We start from the raw sequence: 20,909 nt of genomic DNA, 5'->3' as shown, positions 1-20,909 counted from the left end.
TTTTTCCTTTACATTTAACGAGTTTAGAAATTTCATTTACAAAAAAAATATATGACAGTAATATATTTAACTTCAAAAAATAATAACCAATGTACTTTAGAAAAAAAATAAATAAAATAAAATGATTTATTGGGTGAATTTATTAATTTTAAAAATTGTTGGGGCATGGAAACCGAATAAAGATATTTTTTATATATTTAAATTTTATAAAATATATTTAACAATATCATTTTTTATATTTATGATAACTCAAATAATTACATTGTTTGATAAAAATACAAAAAAATATTGGGATCATATTAAAGTATTTGGAGTTGGATTATTTTTATTGATGATATTTGTAAAACGTTTAAATGTGATGTATCAACAAAAAAATATTTTAAAAATCATTGAAACTTTAAAAAATGATGATCCATTTAAAATTGAAAATCAAAATGAATATGATATTCAAAATTCTTATCACCGTTTGATCAAGTGAGTTTAAAAAATTCTAAATCAATATTATTTTCACAAAATAATGTAGCTTTTTTCATATAAAAAATTTTTGATAAATTACAGATGGATCACTATGATCAACACGTCATCTGGAATAATATCTTTAATTTTATTTTTAACAAAAGAATTAAAGTCAAATGTCCTTCCATTCAGTCCTGGAATTTTCATCGAAATATCAAACAAATTTATCTTCAATTTAATATCAATAAATCAAATGGCATTAATTTTCATTGGTGGATTATTAAATGTCAGTTATAACATGATTTTTTTCAACATGATGATGATCATTTGTTGCCAAGTTAAATTATTAAAACACAGATATAAAATTGTCGTAGAAAATATGGAAATTTATAAAAATGATGATGGAAATATTGAAGAAGATAAAATTTCTATGGAAAAAAAAATAATGACTGATTTTGTTAATAATCATTTGAAAGTTGTGGATTTATCAAAAAATATTTGTGATATTTTTTCAACAGTTATATTTATGCAGTATGTTTATAGTACATTTTTAATATGTATACCAGCTTATATATCATCAAATGCACCTTTTTTATCAGCTGAATTTTTTTCACAAATTATGGTGCTTGGATTGGGTTCAATGCAAATATCAATTATTTGTTATGCATCAAACGAAATGAAAAATCAGGTATAATTTTAAAAAAATAAATGTATAATTTTATATTTAATTTGAATCTTTTAATTGATTTTTTTAGTATGAGGAACTTTATGATACAATTTATGGAGTTGATTGGACATTTTTTGATAAATCAACTAAAAAATCAATGATGATTTTGATGTTGAAAACAAGTGAGCCATTCATTTTTAAATGTGGAAAAATATTTGAACCATCAAGAGAGTCATTTGTAACTGTTTGTAAAATATTTTATTAATTTTATCTTTCACGTTAGTATATTGTAGCTGTATAATGAATATTTTAATTTTTTTTTTAGATATTAAAATTGTCTTATTCAATTTTTAATGTAATGCGTGAAACTTGATTGTTAAAAATTGAGTTGAATTGAGAATTATTCTTGGGGATTTGATGGACAAATTGAATTAAAAAAAATAAATAAAATATTATAATTATATATAATATATCCTGATATGGAGTAACGTTTTTCTTGTGTGAAAAATTGTAACTTAATACTTTATTATTATATAATTCTATTTATTTATTAATTTTTTTTTTATTCAATGCTACATTATAAAGCGTAAATTTATAATTTATGATTAATCTATATATCTATGACAGTTTGCTTGAGAGTTAAAAAAAAAACAAATGAATTTATATTGATAATGTATTTGTTTATAAATATTTAATAAATCAAAATAATACAACATGATGATGATGATGATAATGTTAAACTATCAAGTCTATTAAATCTACTTGGTTTTTCTATTAAATCTATTAAATTCATATTTTATTTACCCTAAAATTAAGAATATTTCAAGGCATTATTTATCCTCCAACTCATGGTTTTAATTTAAAAAATTATAATTTAATTGTTTATACATGTGACATTTAATGGCACATGTACATTGAATCACGCGGGATGTGGAACCACGTTACGTGAAATAGTACAATTTTATTTTTATTTATATTAGGTTTATTTAGGTTTTTTTTTTTTATTGGGAAATATATGTTCGGACTTCGGTTGGCTTCGTCATCATTCGTGATCATTCGTACAATCTCGTCCAGAAACCAACAACAAACTTAATAATTAAAAAAAAAATGACATATATTTATCATTAAAATTAATTATATTTATTAAATATATATGCACTATAAATAAATAATATAGGTTTAACAAATTACATTGTGTAAAAAATAAATAATAATTGAATTATAAAATGACGCCAAAACGCAAGGTATTTATAAAATAATTGATTATTTCAAGGTTATGTTGTTTTATTGATATTTAAGTAAAAAATAAATAACAAATAATAAAATGGTTTTTTAAATATTAATAGACAACAAGTTCTGAATCAACAACATCAAGTTCATCTGGTTCATCATCAAGTAGCTCATCAAGTTCTGGAAGTGAATCAAGTTCATCTGATTCAGAAAATTCAAGTAGTTCAGTTAAAAGTCAAAAAATATCTGATAATGAAAAAACAAATAAGAAAAAAACTTCAATCACAACAAATCGTCATAATAAATCTAAAAATGATACAAATACAACAGATAATAAAAATGATGATAATAAAACAGCAACAAATTCAAGAACACTTATTTATACATCTGAATCTGAAGAATCACAAATAAAACAAAAACCAGTAAGCAAAAAAAAACCACCAACAAAACCAAAAGCAACAGCAACAGTTGCACCAGTTATTAAAGCACAAAAACCAACTGGTAAAACACATCCATCATCAGCACAACATAAAAATGCATTAACATCAAAATTAGTCCATAAAAATAATAAAACAAGTGGTAATACAAATAGTGGTAATATTAATAAAACAAATGACAAAACATCAAAACAAAATAATGATTCAAATAAAAAAAAACTTATTAAAAAAAAAAGTATATTTAGTCCAGAAAATAGTAGTGAAAGTGATACCCTGTATCACAAAACAAAATACTAAAACAACAACAACAACATCAGCATCAAATTCAGTAACTAAGACAAAATCATCACCAACAAAACAAAAACAAAATGATGCAAAATCAAGACCACCAGCAAATAGACCAAGTAAATTAATTAATTTAATTTTTTATAAGTATAATAAACTTGTTTTTAAATGTTATTATTTTATGCAGGTTTAATAACAAGACAAATAAAATCAGAAAGTTCAACAAGTTCAAAAAGTGATTCTGGTGCTTCTGGAGGTGGAGGTTCTGGTTCATCTGAATCATCAGAGAGTAGTTCTGATTCTGATTCATCAGATAGTTCACCAAGTTCACAGCCACCAGTTAAAAAAAAAGATAATCATACAAATAATACAAATTCAAGACCATCTGTTGCTGTTGCTGCTGTTAAGCCACAAAAAAATACCAAAAGATCAGGTAGCTTATAATGATTTTAAACAATAACAATTCATTTTTTGGATTAAGTTATTAATTTTAATTTTTTAATAAACAGTTACAACAATTAAAAGTGAAGCTGATGAATCAGACAGTGATAGAAAAGACGTAAAGCCAATTAATCGAACGTCATCAGCAACATCACCAAAAGGAAAGAAAAAAGTTCAATCTAAAAAAATTAATAAACTTTTACAATCACAAATAAAAGCTGAAACTGATACAGAATCAGATGGTGGATGTAAGAAAATATAATAATTAGCTTTACCTGATAAATTATTAAATGTAAATTAATTTGAATTATATTTAATTCCAGGTGTTGAAATAAAAAGAAGTACAAGTAGATCACCAGTAAAACGTGTAACAAATAAAAATTCTACAATATCAACATCAGTTAAATCAACTGGACATGGTACAAGTGGTTCAACAAGTGGTAAATTATTACAAAATGATAAATCACGTAATAAAACAACAAAAGCACTTGAATGTCCATTGGCAGCAACATGTGATTCACTTGGACATTTATCAGGAAAATTAGATACTCATTTTACCTTGGAATCATGTCCAATTTATCACAATACAACACCTCAAGCTTGCATGTAAGTTAATATATTTATTTATATATTATAAAAATAAAAATAATTACAATTAGTTAATAAAAATAAAATAAAACATTACAGAGATTTTTATAAAGAAAGAAAAAAACGTGAAGAAGAAAGAAGAAAAGCAATAATATGTGTAGGTAAAAAATCACCAAAAGGAATACATCAAACAAATGAACAACGTAATTATCAATTAAAAGTTAAAGAAATGAGAAGTAAATTTAAAAGATCAAGTGCTGATGGTGGTGGTGGTAGTGATAGTGGTGGTGAACGTCCTGGTATAACAAAAGATAGACAACCAAAATTATCATGTTTAACATCTGATTATGATTTAAAACTTTTCATGGAAGCACAAGCTCTTGCTAGTGAAAAAATTGAAAAAGAATTAAAAGAACAACATTATGATGTTGAAGGACGTAATGGTGGTGGTACACGTTGTGTTGAAATGGGAAAATGGGAAATGGAAGTGTGGTATCAAAGTCCATATCCAGAAGAATTTTGTCGTGCACCAAAATTATATCTTTGTGAATTTTGTTTAAGATATGCTAAAAGTCGACAAGTACTAAGACGACATCGTGAAAATGTATATGGAAACATCCACCAGGTCATGAAGTTTACAGGTAAAAATTTCTTATAAATTAATATCAATTGATTTTAATATTTATCATCATTTTTAAAATACAGAAAAGATAAAATTGGAGTATGGGAAGTTGATGGAAAACGTTATAAACAATATTGTCAAAATTTATGTTTATTGGCAAAATTTTTTCTCGATCATAAAACATTGTACTACGATGTTGAGCCATTTTTATTCTATGTCATGACAATAAATGATTCAGAAGGTTGTCATACAGTTGGATACTTCAGTAAGGTAAGAAGATTAAACAAAATTAATTTTTAAAAACAACAAATGATAATTGAATGTATTGATGGATTTATTTGATTATTTATTTCAAGAAGTCTTTAAAGCTTTGTAGTTAATCATGATGTAATGAATATATTTTAACCCTGGGGTATAAAAGCATAACGACAATTTATAAAGGTGTTGGTGTGTATGAAGACTCATAGGGAGTGGCTCAATGCGGTATACACAATGTCTGCAATGTCTCTTTACCTCTCTCTACACCGATGGATGCTGCGTTATACTATTACTCTTTTATTTTTCCCTTTTATATGTATACACACCAGTTTCTACCCTTACCCAGGTATGCATGCGCGGCTTCACGGTCTAGGGCGTATTCCAGTAACAAGGACGAATATACAACGCGATATTCTCATCCATCGATTTCAATTCTTTTTTTATTTCTTTATCCTGGTTATTTATTTTTGTCTAGTTCAATTTTATTTATATATATCATTGTTAGATATTATAGATTTAAAAAAATTAATTAAGCTGCTTTTGTTTTTATTTAAAAATTAAATAACCAAGTTGAATAATTATTTTTTTTTTATATTTAAAAAGAAAAAAGGGATTGCTTGTAATAGACATTTATTGTGGAGAAAAAAAATATTTGGTTTTATCGTTTTTATGGTATTATAAATGAGATTAAGTTTTGTATTATTTAGTAGGGTCTATAGTAATTTATATAAAACAACGAAACAAGAGTTAGTAATAATTTAAAAATACATGGTGTATGTAGTGTCCATCAAAGGTGTCACGTATCTCATTCTGGCTTTGCTCTGTCTACTCTCCCTCATATAAAATTATTGTATTTTTATATTTCCACCATGTCCTTGTCTATTATTAAATGTGTGTATAAATTTTTCGAAAAAAAACGTGTGTACCTTTTGAGAGAGAGATAGTTGTTTTTTTTTTCTTTTTTTTTTCCATAGACGTTACATATAGCCATATTTACCGCAGCATCGTCGACTTTAAAATTTTTATATTGTCCGTTCAATGACCTTTGATCCTGGGCGTTGGAACCACGACCTTCCCAGGGATCCAGCAAATTCTTTTTTATATTTTATTTAAAATTATATTTAAAGATATACACAATTATTAATCAAATATTTGAAAAAAAAAATTATTTTTAATTTTATTAGTTTAATATCCTTTTAACTTTTGAGATTTTTTTTTTGTTTTTTTTATTTATATTAATTTTTTTGGTATTTAATTAATGAATGTTGAAATATAAATTAAATTTTTCTTATGAATATATTTATTTAGTTAATTAAAGCTCAATTAATTAATAAAAATTTCTTTTCTTAATTTAAAAATTAAATTTCATCACAAAGTTAGCAGTTTAATAATAATTATTAATTTTTTTTTTTTTTAAATAAACTAATTAAAAAAGTAATAAATTGATCAAAGACTTGATAAAATTTTTAATAAATATTTACGTGAAATTAAATTTATAACAAAAAGTTTTATTTATCACGTATTTATTTTTGGATAAAAATATATTTTAAAAGACAGAAAAAAAAAAATAAAATCCAAAGTTTTCCTGAAGTTGTAATGGAAAAAAAAAACAAGAAAAACTGATTCAAAATAAAGTTAAAAAATTGAAAGAAGTCGACTGGAGAAAAAAACAAAAACAACATTCCCTTCGAGCACTGCAGCAAAGGCCAACAATTGCTGCCGCCTTGCCGAGTCAAAATCTTTATCGACGTTCAACGACCCCGACCCTGGCTAGACGGTCGAGGGTGGCCGGGTGCAGGATATACGCAGGGCTGATATATATACGATTGTAACAGACGGGAGTTGTTGGTGATGATGATGATGATGACGACGACGACGACGACGACGATGGTAGAAGTGGAAGTGGTGGAAGTGGTGGTGGTTTAAATTGCGACGGCGCAATGTCTGATGAGAATTGAGATGGTCTGGGGTAGTTTCCCACGGCAACCCCTGGAGGAGAGACGAGGGCGTCGCCGGTACGTCGGGTCGTCAACCTCCCAGATATTTCTGCGTCAAGTTGTAGCAGTGTAGCTGTTACAGCAACACCATCAAAGCATCATAATCACTTGTAACTAACGCCAATAAGAGATAACAAAAAACAACAATAATTTATTTTTAGCTTTAAACATCTCACTGTAGTACTCTCTCATCTCTTAATTAGTTTTACACTGTACATAGTAGTGATGACAAATTTAATTTCTGCAGTATCAGCAGCACTATCAAACCACAAATTTTCAAGCTCTATTTTATCTAATATATACATTGTGTATATTACATTTAACCAATTCGTGTTGCAATACGATAATCCAAGAATCACAAAACAACTCAATCAACATCATCAGCTTCATTATCTTGTCGTTGTCTCTTCTCTATATTTGAATTATCATTGAAGCGCAATATTGCAGTGTACTTCAACTGTATACATCATTGTCACATAATTTTAATTAATAGAAAAATAATTTTCCCAATATTGAAAATTAATTATCTTGTTCTATACAAAGACAAATAATTTTTCTCTTTTTTTTTCTTTTTTTGGTTTATTTTGATCCAATTTTATGAGTGGCGAAAAAAATAAATGAATCAAATTGAATTGCTGTATACAGTGGTATGAAAAAAATAAAAAAAAAACCGCAAAAGCCACAGCTTACAATTGAAATGATAAAAGAAAATTAATATACATATTTTTTTTTTTAATACCCAATGAGAATTTTTTATATTGTCATTTGCGGAAATGTATTATAAAAACATTTCTTAAAAAGAAGAAAAAAAAATGCAAAAAAGCTGTTGCTAATAAGAAAAAACAATATGTAACAAAAGAATATATATATAAAATGAAAAATAAAAAAGATTATGTTCTTTTGCCAAAAATCTAAAAAAAAAAATAAAAAAAAAAAGAAAAAAAAAAAAAAAGAAATAAGAAAAATGAGGGTGAGAATATAGCCTTGTTTCTTAAAGTATCTAGACATAGTCTGGAAGACGACAAGGGCAAACCAAGATGACGTCCCTGAGACTAAAATATAATGGGGAGGTCGGGAAAATTTTGTTTTTCCCTTAAAAATATATATACTCTACAGACGTATCAAGGGTGAGACTAAAAGAGGTTGGGGTAGGCTCGTCAGTATATTTTTCCGAGCCAGTAAAATCCCTCTGACTACCAACCAGAATCCCGGACTAGGCTCGATCGATGCCAGACAGACCTGTTCACACAACCAAATTTACTCACGAATAAAATACAAGCCAACATTGTAGATTTTACTCTGACCTATCTCGTCTGTCTACGCACACTTGAACATTTTATACTTGAATTCCAATTCGTTTAATCTCATTCAAAAATATATATGCGTATATTTAAGAGAAAAAATAAATATAAGCCTTAATATATATAGAAAAATAAAATAATGAATATAAAATGTAACATGGCTATTTTTGGTGAATGTACAAAGATAACTCAAGGTCACACTTGGAAAGCTTTTGGAAACACATTGACGAGAAAAGTCAATGACCCGCAAATAGGGAGGCATAAATTCGTGTCAGTTAGCTTGAATGCACACACTCCTGGTTAACCTGAAGCGCAAACTCATCAAAAAAATTATTTTTAATTTTTTAAATTAGAACAATAAATTAAAGATCAAATATTGGACTTTTTTTTTTTTTTTTTTATTTTGTTAATTAATATACATTGTCGTAAAGAAAAATGAAATTTAATTTTTTCAGTAAAAAAAGTTATTTATAAATTACTAACTTATTTTGTTGTTTTTTTTTTTTTTTTTTTGGCTTAAAAAAAGTTGAAATTTCAAAGTTAAAAGTTTAGTCTTCAAGGTAGAGATACGAATTTTTAATTTTAACATACAGGACATACGCCATTTTACTATTAATAAATTAAAAAAGAAATTTTTAAAAACACTTTTTTTTAATTTAATTTTTATTGATGAATTAATAATTTTATTATTGGTTATTAATTTTATTAATAATTGCTAAATTATTCTATTATTATTTGGTAATGTTTATCAATATTTATAAATTTTTATTAGCTAAAAATATTGCAATAGAAAATTTGAGAGAAACATTTTAATAAATTTAAAAAAAAAATTTTAAAAACACTTTTTTTAATTTAATTTTTATTAATAAATTAATAATTTTATTATTGGTTATTAATTTTAATAATAATTACCAAATTATACTATTATTATTTATCAATATTTATAAATTTTTATTAGCTAAAAATATTGCAGTAAAAAATTTTAGAAATAAATTTTTTAATATTCGAAAAATAATTACAAAATTTCGAAAATAGCACTTACGCTTGTTTACCTCTGATGCAACATACATCGACTAAAAATCTCGATGAAAAATTAATTAATTAACTTGATGTTATTTATATATTAAAAAAAAAAAAAAATATGACTGCAAATTAAATTACTCAACTACTATATATTAATTAACTTAAATTTTTATTGATACTACTTTTAGTTTAAAATATATATTTTATTTTCTCTTTAGTAAAATTTATCTGTTATGTCTTTATCAACTTGTTATAATTATATGAATACATTTAATCAAAGTAAAATTTGTGCTGTTGATGCAGACACGAATCCCCAAACTATTTTATCTAATTATAAAGTTTTAATGACTGATATTCAAGTCTTTCAATTAATAAAAAATAATTTTCAAAATTTATATATACTCACTGATATATTTATTTGCAAAAAAATAATGTTTTTTATTGACTTTGCAATTTTATATATACATATATACTCACTTGAATGAATTCTCTCTTCGACTATGGCCTCCGGAGACTGTCTGACTAGACGACATTGAAATATGCGAGCGTTATATAGACAATTTTCCCTTCAGTAATTTTTCTCTTTTCCTAAAAATCCATAGAAAATCTCATGGTCGAGGTTACAAAGCATAAAATAAAAAACCATGAAAATATATTCGTCAATACATACACTGCTGCTATCGACATAAATTCAAAAGGACTATTTAAGCAAACGTAGTTGAAAGAAGAAAATTTGTAAAAAGAAGCATAAAGAAACCATAGAAGTGGATCTTTTTATATTATTCATTGAATATATACTTTAAACTTAAAATTCGATAATCTTTAAAGAAAAAAAAAATGAAAACACAAACGGATCATCAATTTTGCATGAATGATCATGAAAATTTATTCATCAAAATTGATTGGTGGAATAATTTAAAAAAGCAGTAGTTGAAAATAAATATAATTAAAAAGTTTATTTTTATTTTTGTTAATTATACAACTTTATACTGATGCCATTTTTTTCTTTGATACATGACTAATTAGGTCTTGTTAATTAATTGTTACACGTCTTGTGATTATAAATGATGTAGCAGCATATTTTTTTTTTTCTACAAAACATGCAATATAGTTTTACCAAGCAATTATATAAGAATCATTGATTAAACATCACAAAATAATTTTACATAGTTGCTAGATTAAAATAATAAAAATTTCCAAAATAAATTTGTTATTTAAAAATTAATAATTCATTATTATTTCTTAGCTTAAAAATTATTAATCAATAAGTTTTTTTTGTCTTTTATATTTACATTTATTATTTATTATTTGTTTTATGATATTTAAAATAATTAAAAGTAACAAGTATATTATTATTCTTTAATATTTTATAAGCTAAAAAAATTAAATAACAAAGAAGAAAAAATGTCAAAAGGATTTTGCGGAATTAGTAAAAATTCCTTCTCGGCAATCCATTAAAGTAATAGCTTGTTTGTTCATATATATATATTTATCTCAGAAATCAACATCAAGGGGTAATACAAGTATGAGAAAATGGTGATAATTATATTAACTTGTACTTTACATTCTCGTTTTGCTCAATTTAAATGTCATGGTACACTGTGAATTTTGTTAAATTTTAACTGTCTACCAAACGCCAAGATAAAATACTCCAAAAAAAAAATGAAAAAAATAAAATCTTTAAATTAAAATTACTAATTAAATAAGCTACGTATATGAAAAAAAAAAATAGTTTAAATAAATTTACAAATATAGCAAGAATAAAAAAGGCTAAAATAAATTTTCAAGAAGAAAGATACGTTGACTTGTCTTGCTAATCTAAATATAGAAATGACCGTTGGTAGAGTTGCATTGGCCATTAGGTGGTCGTGCACATATGCACCACATGATCACCACCATCATCATCATCATCAAGTACCTTGTTCAATAAAAAAAGAAAGAATATATAAATGATTATTAATTAGCTTAAAATATTCATTCAAGTGTGACCAATCAAAACACCCAATCACACCAAAATATCATTCCCAAAAAAAAACCAACAATCAAATTTGAATTGTGTTTTTTTATTTTATAAATTTTCATTATTTCTTTTGACAAAAAATAATTACAATGATGTATTTTATTGATGATTATTATTAAATAAATAATTGATTAATAAAAAAAAATGATATATCGGTCGTTGAACTGAGCCTCAGAGACATCACACTTCATTGAGATTCACTGTGTCATTTGCCACTTGCCATTTGGTATTTTACATGATCTCATGTACATCGTGTATGTCTATGTATCACAGGATTATTCTCCCGGATAATTTTTCAAACTCAAGATTGTCAAGAAGCTGTAACATGTGGGATATTTTTTTTTTTTTTTTTTCTTTTATATATTTTAACATTTGTCTCTTGTTGCTGCTTCAATTTCAACGTGGGTAGTCCATCAATTTTCCATTGCGGAGGTTGTTTAAATATACATTGTCACAAAAATATTATATACCTACATTTACCTACACAAATTTATTAAAATTCATAGGTAAATTTTGTAGTTAATTTATAAATTAATCCACATTATTTTATAACAACACACTATGTACTTAAAGTTAAAATTTTTCTGGTGATAGCTTTATTTTTACTGCATTGAAGGCGCCTGTGCAGGAATACGAAACTGCAATGACTTGTTCTGCATTCCAATCGTCACTAGTTTGTGTATATACTGCATCATGAATGCATTTGGCCTCGTTACTTTTTATTATTTTTTTTTTACAATGTATTGGCTAGCATCCACTTGCCATCAGACGTTCATTCAACTAAAAAAAAAATTTCGAATATTTATTTGTAAAAAAAATTTCGAAATTCAATATACAACATTCACCTAATCATACTTGAATTTTATTTATTTATTTATAAAATTAATACAAGTACAATTTATTATATAAAGAAACATAAAAAAAAATTTTTTTAATAATTTTTTTATTAATAAATAATTAAACAAGTCAATTTACAATGAAAAAAAAATATAAATAATTATTATTTGTATTTAATTTAAATATATATTCAATGTAGTTATTTTTATTTTTTATTTTTATTGCATTTAAAATTATGAGGTTGTGGGTAGAAGCTTCTTGGAGTATAACAATGATTGAACAACTTCCGACGATGATGCACAGTCTTGCTGTAAAATGAATAAAAAATTAAACAAAAAAAATAAATAAAATTACATATGTGACATCCTTGTTTGTTGGAATAAAAAATAATTTAAATATATACATATGCAGTTCCAACATCATCATCATCATCATCATCATCATCATCATCATAAAAAATTGTATATGAAAAATGAAAAAAAAATTATAGTTAAAAAAAGGGAAAATGACTTGAGTATGATGCAAATGTTTAATTGAAAATATAAACATAAAAACATATGTAAATTATTTATTTAAAATAATTTTTATAAATTAATTTGTTGATGTTATTTTTATAAATTAATTTTAAATTTATAAAATGCAACAATGAGATGTTTAATCAGTTAAATGCACAAGTAAATAATAAGGGATAATTTATTGATGATGATTTTTAAATTTGATAATATTAACACCATTTGCTTTATTTATCCGGTTAAAATAAATTAAATTTATTGTATTGGTAGTTTAGTGACAGCAAGTTGATAATCTTTATCTCATTGTTATTTATATTTTGTCCTAAATATTATTTTTGTTTATTTAAACTGGTGGTCTTGTGGTCCTGCTGTGATCTGAACAATGCTTTGCATTTATAATTCTTATTAATGACTACAGTCTACAGGTAGATATGAAGCTTGTTGTTGATAGAAATCTCTTTTTTTATTTATTTTAAATTGTTGTTGATTTATTTTATTTTATTTTTTTTTTGTTTTTTACAATTTAATGAGCTTGAAAGATTTGTCTCAGTTAACGCATCTTTGAATTATAAAGGCAAAAAAAGCATAAGTGCAGTTTTCAGAATTTTTTTTCATCAAATTTTTAGATAAATAAAATTTATTAGCTGTAATAATTGATCAAGTAAATTGTTATGATATTTGTTTTTTTATTTATTAATTAATTACAATTAATATTTTTAATTTTATCATATTTTTTTAAGAGCTTTTTTTCTGTGGATCAAAATGGCAAGCCTATTTTGCAAAATTCTCAGATAATAATAATTTTATAAATACTAAAAATTATTCATAAATATTAAAACATAAAAAAAAATTAAAATTATTAATTTATTGTTCAATATAAAATTAATTAAAAAAATATGTAAAATTTATAATTTCTTTTTGTAAATTTATCAAAGAAAAATTAAATTGTAAATTAATAATTTAATATTACAAGTAAATTTTTCATTTTTTTTTTTAACGTTTAAATACCATAAAATAGAAAAAACAAACGTAAATTTGAAAATTAAAACAAAAAAATATTTAAAAAAAAAAAAAAATAATATGTGTAAAAAATTTTAAATAAATCTGGTAAAATGTTGATTTTTATCGTTTGGACAAATCCTTTTGTGACCATAATATTTAATGGAGAGAGAATGAGTAAGAGAAACGTGTATATTGTCCCTGAGACATGGTGGGTCTGAAGCAAGGCCCCAAGGTCGTCGTGGGTCCCAGATTTGCCATACTGGTCGTTAGTCCGTTTTTCAAGTCTTCGTCCTCGTGAATCCCTCCCTCCCTCCCACACTTGTCTCACTCATTCCTTTCGTCTTTGGAACTCTCTTTTTTTTTTCCTTTTTTTTTTCTTTATAAATATAATTTTTTATTTCATTTCTTTTTTTTTTTCTTTTAATTTTTTTTTATCTCTTCTTGTGTTCTTATATATACTCTCTCTTAAAATCCACCAACGGCTTCAAGCTGTTCTTCTTATCCCCTTATTTAGCCTCTGGCTTTTAGCGGTTTTGACCAAGCAATATATACTACCAGCAAAACTGCAGACGTTCGTCCAATATATACGAATTTATACACACTTTTTGGCTTGTCCTTCGAGGCCAACAATTTTTCGCGAACATCATTTAACCTGAGAATATTATTTGGCAACACTGCGAATCATCCAAAATTTTGCATTTTTTTATTTATTATAATTATTTTTTTATTTTGTCTGATTATTATTACATTGTCAAGAAAAATTCGTGAATATTTTTTATGCCCTCCATGATTCTTTTGAATAAATAAAATAATTTTATAATTTTATTTATTAGTCATATGTAATGTACATTTAATTTAAATTTAAGCTAGTGGTTTTTATATTTTCCATTTGATTTTTTCATTTGGTTATCAATGAAAATATTTTATTTTTTTCCTTGAATTATCATCAAGTTTTATGTCATTGATAAATATGAGTCACTGTTAACATTGAACAATCACCAACACCTGGATCTAGCCAGTATGATTGAATAAATTTTTTTTCTTTTAAATTTAAAATACATTAATTCAACAAAATTGAATATATTTTTTTTTTCGTTTTTATCAAGATGTTATAACAAAACGTTTGATCATCTTTTCATTTCGAAAAAAAATTTCTTAGATATTTATTAATACATCATCCAGAGTCATTCAGACTTTGACATGTGACTGATTGCTAGATTACCATCAGGAAAATAATAATTCAATGAATTTTTGTATAATAAATAAATTTTTGTTGCAGGAAAAAAATTCATTTTTGAATTACAACGTATCGTGTATATTGACCTTACCACCTTATCAGAGACAAGGCTATGGACGGCTTCTAATTGACTTCAGTAAGTACCCTCAAAATTTACCTTAATTTACCCCTTTTATTATTATTTATTAACAAACAAACAAACTGCATAAAAAAAAGCTAAATATTTCATCAACAAAATCAGCCACAAAAAATACTAATAAAATCAAATTAAAAAATCAATAACAATTGGCATTTCAATAAACTAGAACACAAGTATTTCAATACATGGCACAAATATCCCAATGAATGATAAAAGTAATTAGGTAATTGTTATAAAAATAACTTCAAGTTGAAAAATAAAAAAAATAAAAATACTCTATCGTGACGTCATTTTCATTGATGAATGTAAAATGAAAATAAAACAAAAAAAAAAAAAAACTACGTACAGTAAAATTATACTACAACTGTTAAAAAAAAAAGCAAAAAAAAAAAACTTTCATTGTAGTTGTATGTATATTTGTACCGCACTTATATGCGTATATGTATATTATTTATTTTTTATTTTTGAGAATGTATTTATCCTGTTGCGATGATGTAGATGGATAAGATGTATATATATATATTTTGTGCGTGTATTTGATGGTAATGGTAAGGGTTTGGTGGATGTCTGGAGCGTGGTTGGTTTATAAAAAATGAGAGGGTGTACTCTGAAGCTGGTTGAGGTGGTAGAGGTAAAATTTTAGTAATAGTAGTGGTAGGTTTACTTGCATCAAATGTCCATGAAGTGGTTGGGATAGATAGAGGAAGAAGAAAGTGCGACGCTCGATGTCTCGCCGCATCGACCCGTGTACCCAAACCACCCTTATTTTATATACTATAATATATATCTCTATACCTACCTCAAAGGGTCTCGCACTAATACTATTTCTGTTTATGTTACTCTCTATACACATGCCATCAAAACCTGATCCTTGGCTAAGGCTTTCATGAAAATACAAACAGAAAAATTAAATTTACGTGAAAAGAAAATTTTTTAAATAAAACCGGAAATTATAATAATAATAATTATTTATTTATACAAGTTAAATGTTAAAGACAGCAGCGAAAAAATGTGTAAATTATTTATGAAAATTATCTGAGAAAAAAATTTAAATTAAGAAGAATGTTTCGAATTTTCGAATCGAAATTTATTATAGAAAAAAAATACACAAGAAATTGATGACTCGTCACTTGATTTGTTGGATAATTATTAACTTTTTTTTTTATTTTTAAATTTATTTTTGGCAATTGTAAATTGAATTTTCTTTCAATATTAATTTTAGCTGATTTTAAAATCTAATTAAATAACCAATCGTGCGTGGCTGTTATCTATAAATCCACACATTTTGAATGCATAACAACAAAGTTATTATTTAATATTATTTATTGATGTTTTAAATAATCAATAAATATAATAATAATGCTTAAATAACTCGTGTTGTAATTACAGTCATGTATTATTATGAAATGTATAAAAATATTCATAGGATAAAAATAATAATAAGAAAAGAAATATATATAAAAATTTATTTTTATATTAAAATTTTTTTTATATGTAAAATAGAGAGTTCATGACATGACCTCGTATGACCTCGGTATAAGGGTAGAAAGGCTTCACACATTACCACAACTTTTGTAACATGTAATGAGCTTCCTTTCAAGTGCTAATTTAACAGCCAATATAATATATATATTTTTTTTTTCTTCTTCATGTTTGGTATAATATTTTTAGCAATAAAAATTAACAAGCTTTGTCATTTTTTTTATAATTTTTTTATTAAACAAAAATGTATATAAAAAAATTTTGAAATTTTTTGTCTATGTTCATTTCACAAGGTTTTCAAATAATTTAAATTAAATTATACTAAAAATTTATAAATATTAATAGCAAGTAATTTACAATTCATTGAAAATTAATTTTTCAATTGAAAAAAAATTAATTTTTAATTTAAAAAAAATTAATTTTTAATTTAAAAAAAATTATTTTCAATTGATATTAAAATTATTTTTAAATAGTGAAAAATTTATTTATTTTCACTAGTTAATTGTTGAATTAAAAATATACAAAATTGATAATTTATAAAATTATTTATAGATAAAAAAAAAAATAAAATATTTTATTTACATTTTAAATAAAGTTTGACTGCAGTTATACTTGTTTATCTTAACTGCAATAATAAAAAATAAACCCCAACAATTAAAAATAACTTAAAAGATAAAAAAGTATAATAAAATTTGATAAAAAAAAAAAAAATTGTTATTTCACATGTAGACAATACCTTTGAAGTTGTCATTGTGTAGCAATTCCAATTGCTCATCCCGCTGTATTGTCTCTGTTGAGTTTTGCGAATTTTCTAGACAGGGGGTTGGTAGCAATAGGGAATCAAGAGAGGGAAGGACATTGGCTGACTGTACAGTACTATCAGAGACGGTCATTGAACCTGTCGACTGGGTGGGACCAGTTTCCTCAACCCTCTTTCGAAATGGACAATTGAGGTTTATCCCATTTCGAAAATTTCATTTGCAAACTTTTTCTTTACATGTTCAAATAAATTTACAGTCTATAAATGAACAATTCATCATGAAATTTAACAAAATCATTTGTTTCTTTTTTTAAAATTATTATCGTCAAAAATTAAATTAAAAAAAATTGATTTAAATTAATTTTATGACCTCATTTAAAAATATAGGCTTTTAGGTTTATTTAATTTTATTTTTGTGTAATATATTTTTGGGTTTTATTATAATTATAAAATATATATTCAGAAATAAAAAAAAAAAATTTATTTATTGAATATTATTGTACATGTATTCATTATAATTCTGTAGGGTAACGAGACGTAACGATCGTTCAACCAGGCATCATGGCCAGACACGATCTCATCCTGTTGTCCGGTCACTGACTCGATTATTTTTTTACCATGCTTTCAAAATATATTCGATGCCTCATCCGTCACATAAGCTATATACCTATTTTATATTCAAAAACTTTCTAACTTATTCTTGGGAATTGATATTTTTATTGTTTTAAAATAACTCGATTTCATAGTTGTCTTTTATCATTTTAAATTTGATATTTTATATTACTTGACGGATTTTTAAATATCCCTTTGAGATGTGTGCTTTTTTAAATGTCAAAAAAATATATTAATTAATAATCAAATATTATTTTTTTCAAACCGCTATCATAACTCAAATATATATATTTTTTTTTTTCAAATATACTTGTGATCTTTTTTTAAAACATGATGATTTTTTTTTATTTCTTTAAAAATTGTATGTGTAAATTTTTAACAAGTATTTTAAACAACTATTCATCTTATATATGAAGAGGGAGCTGAGGGAATGTCAGGGAAATTTTAAAAAATATTTTAAAACTGTAAAAAAATTTATTTATTTAAAAAATAATTTATACGAAAAAATAGTAGAAATATTTGACGAAAAAAAATTTAAAATAGTAATAAAAATTCTAGACACTTGTATTTTATTAATTATTATTTTTTTTTTTTCAGGCTATTTATTAACAAGGGTTGAAAAGAAAATTGGATCACCAGAAAAGCCACTATCTGATTTAGGTCTAATATCATACCGAAGTTATTGGAAAGATGTACTTCTTCAATATTTATGTAACTTTGGTGGTAAAGAATTATCAGTAAAAGGTAAAACAAAATGCTCATAATTAATAAATAAATATAATCCAAAATAACTAGTACCAATTTATAAATATATATTTTTTCTGTTTCAAGATATAAGTAAAGAAATGGCTATTGATTCATACGATATAGTCAGTACCCTCCAAGCTTTGGGAATGATGAAATACTGGAAAGGAAAACATATAATATTAAAAAAACAGGTAAAAAAAAATTAAATGACAATTAAATACGAAAATTAATTATCATCTATTAATATTTTAATCACACTATCAGCTATATAATTATAATAAAATAGTAGACGCATTCAATAAGTCACAAGAAATTATATTGATGTGATATTGTACACTTGGGTATTGGAAAATAGCGATCAATGTTATTCTGAAGGTCTCTCCGCGCAGACTCAGGGACAAAATGAATATTGCTTTTTTTTTTTTTTTCGCTGAACACTCACCTTATATTCTTCCTCTAATTTATTATTATTATTTTTATACCTTTTCTTTAATTAATTAGTATTCATCACCTCTTCAACTCAAGCAAACCTTCAAGACATTAATATACATTTTTTTTTTTTTCTATTTTTTTTTCCTTCACAATTGTCAATTGTAGTTTGAGCCAAGAGAGAAAGCCATGTAGTTGACAATATTTCTACGAAATAAGATACGACCTTGAATGGTTTCATTAAAAAAAGAAAAAAGTTTTTTTATTTATTATTTTTATTGTGTGTGTGTGTGATTCTAGGATGTGATTGATGACTACAAAGAGAGGGTAAAAAGACGTGGTCCAGTCTACAAAGAAATTGATCCTGACTGTCTTAAATGGAATCCTTTTCAACCACCAAAAACACCAGCTACTTCCAATTGAAATTGGAAATATTAATTGGACAATTATGTCGTTAATTCAACATATTTAATGTCAATTTATGACAAAACAATACAATGATATGTATATATGGTTATTGTCATTAGCAGTAAAATATTATTCTCTATTTTTAACCCTCTGTTTTTTTATGATTAAAGACAATATCAAAAAAGTTCACCCTGGTCATGAGCAATGATTGTCTTTTTTTTTTTTATTGTTCTATAAACAGAGGGTTGAATTTCGAAAGGGAGATTAATATTTTATAGATTAGTTAAAGATTGACTGATTTATTATTGGTCAAGAAAAGGATTTAAAAAATATGTAAATAGAACTAGTTTTTGGGACCACTTGTGTGGAAATAAGTTGAATATAAAACATGACTTTTATTTTCATAAATGAGTTTATGAAATTTAAGGCACGATCAATTTTTATCTTTTTTTCAATTAATTTCGAAATTGATAGAAAAATATATATCCTTTTTTTTCTATTTAAATGGTAATTTGTAAATAATATTTTTATGACACTGGATGTCTTCGTTGTGTCTTGATTTAAAGTTAAAAAAAAAAAAAAAACAATTCATTTTATGAAAATAATAAATCATTGTTTTACATATTCATTTAACTGAAAAAAAAAAAAAATTTACTATTAATATTAAAAGAAAAATTATAAGAGTCTGATGTTTGTAATTAAAATATTAAACTATAATTTATATTGATGAATATTCTTTATTGTAATTATTATTAATTTTAATTGTAGGCTAATAACTTTATGTTTCAAGTACAAATAGCTTTAAGATTATGATAATTATTAAGAGACAATTTTATTGTTTAAAGTTCCATTTTATTTTAAGTTTATATAAAAGTTTTTTAGTAAAAAAAAAGAAAACATGAAATTCTTGATACAATTATTGATTTAAAATTTATTTAAATAATTTTATTTAACAAAAAAAAAAACAACAACAATTGTGATACAATTATGATGGTATTTATAATATATTTTTTTTATTTTTCATTTCGATATTTGATCTTGGTTTTTATTTTAACAGTTGATTTTTAACAGTCAAATAAAGTCCATTTGAGTGAATTTTGGTCTGTATTTATCAGCAGTATTTGGTGGTCAATATGTTCTAGTAAATGAAGCTTTTCCTTCTGCAATTTGTCGCCAATATAATCAAGATGTTCTTCTGGAATGGTGAGTCTTTTGTATTCAACTAAAATTATATATAAAAAAAAAATTAAAATACAGCTTTTAATTAATCCTTGAGTTTATAATTTTAAAAAGTTAAAAAAACTTTTTTATTTATTTTATTAAAATCAACGATAAAACCAAGTTTTTGTTTGTATTTTAGTTTTAAAAACCAATTTAAACCTTGCAAGTTATAAAACTATCTTTTTTTTTTTTTCAACT

General features: G+C 24.4%; 1 protein-coding gene across 1 annotated transcript; it reads left to right on the top strand.

Annotated features, from left to right (window-relative positions):
• Nucleotides 1–2,323: 2,323 nt before the first annotated feature.
• LOC122848292 (histone acetyltransferase KAT7-like) lies at nt 2,324–19,928 on the top strand. Its single transcript, XM_044146268.1, is given in 13 exon segments — nt 2,324–2,367; nt 2,470–3,059; nt 3,061–3,194; nt 3,263–3,508; nt 3,585–3,764; nt 3,840–4,122; nt 4,204–4,700; nt 4,703–4,745; nt 4,810–4,996; nt 14,956–15,049; nt 18,504–18,650; nt 18,738–18,844; nt 19,383–19,928. Coding segments are annotated over 13 exon segments (2,649 nt in total). The 5' UTR covers nt 2,324–2,349; the 3' UTR covers nt 19,506–19,928.
• Nucleotides 19,929–20,909: the final 981 nt, after the last annotated feature.

This window comes from Aphidius gifuensis, linkage group LG2 (genome assembly GCF_014905175.1).
Source record: "Aphidius gifuensis isolate YNYX2018 linkage group LG2, ASM1490517v1, whole genome shotgun sequence".
In the NCBI taxonomy this organism is placed as follows: domain Eukaryota; kingdom Metazoa; phylum Arthropoda; class Insecta; order Hymenoptera; family Braconidae; genus Aphidius; species Aphidius gifuensis.
Note: the sequence above shows the minus strand (reverse complement) of the source record. Positions and strands in the feature narration are given on the sequence as shown.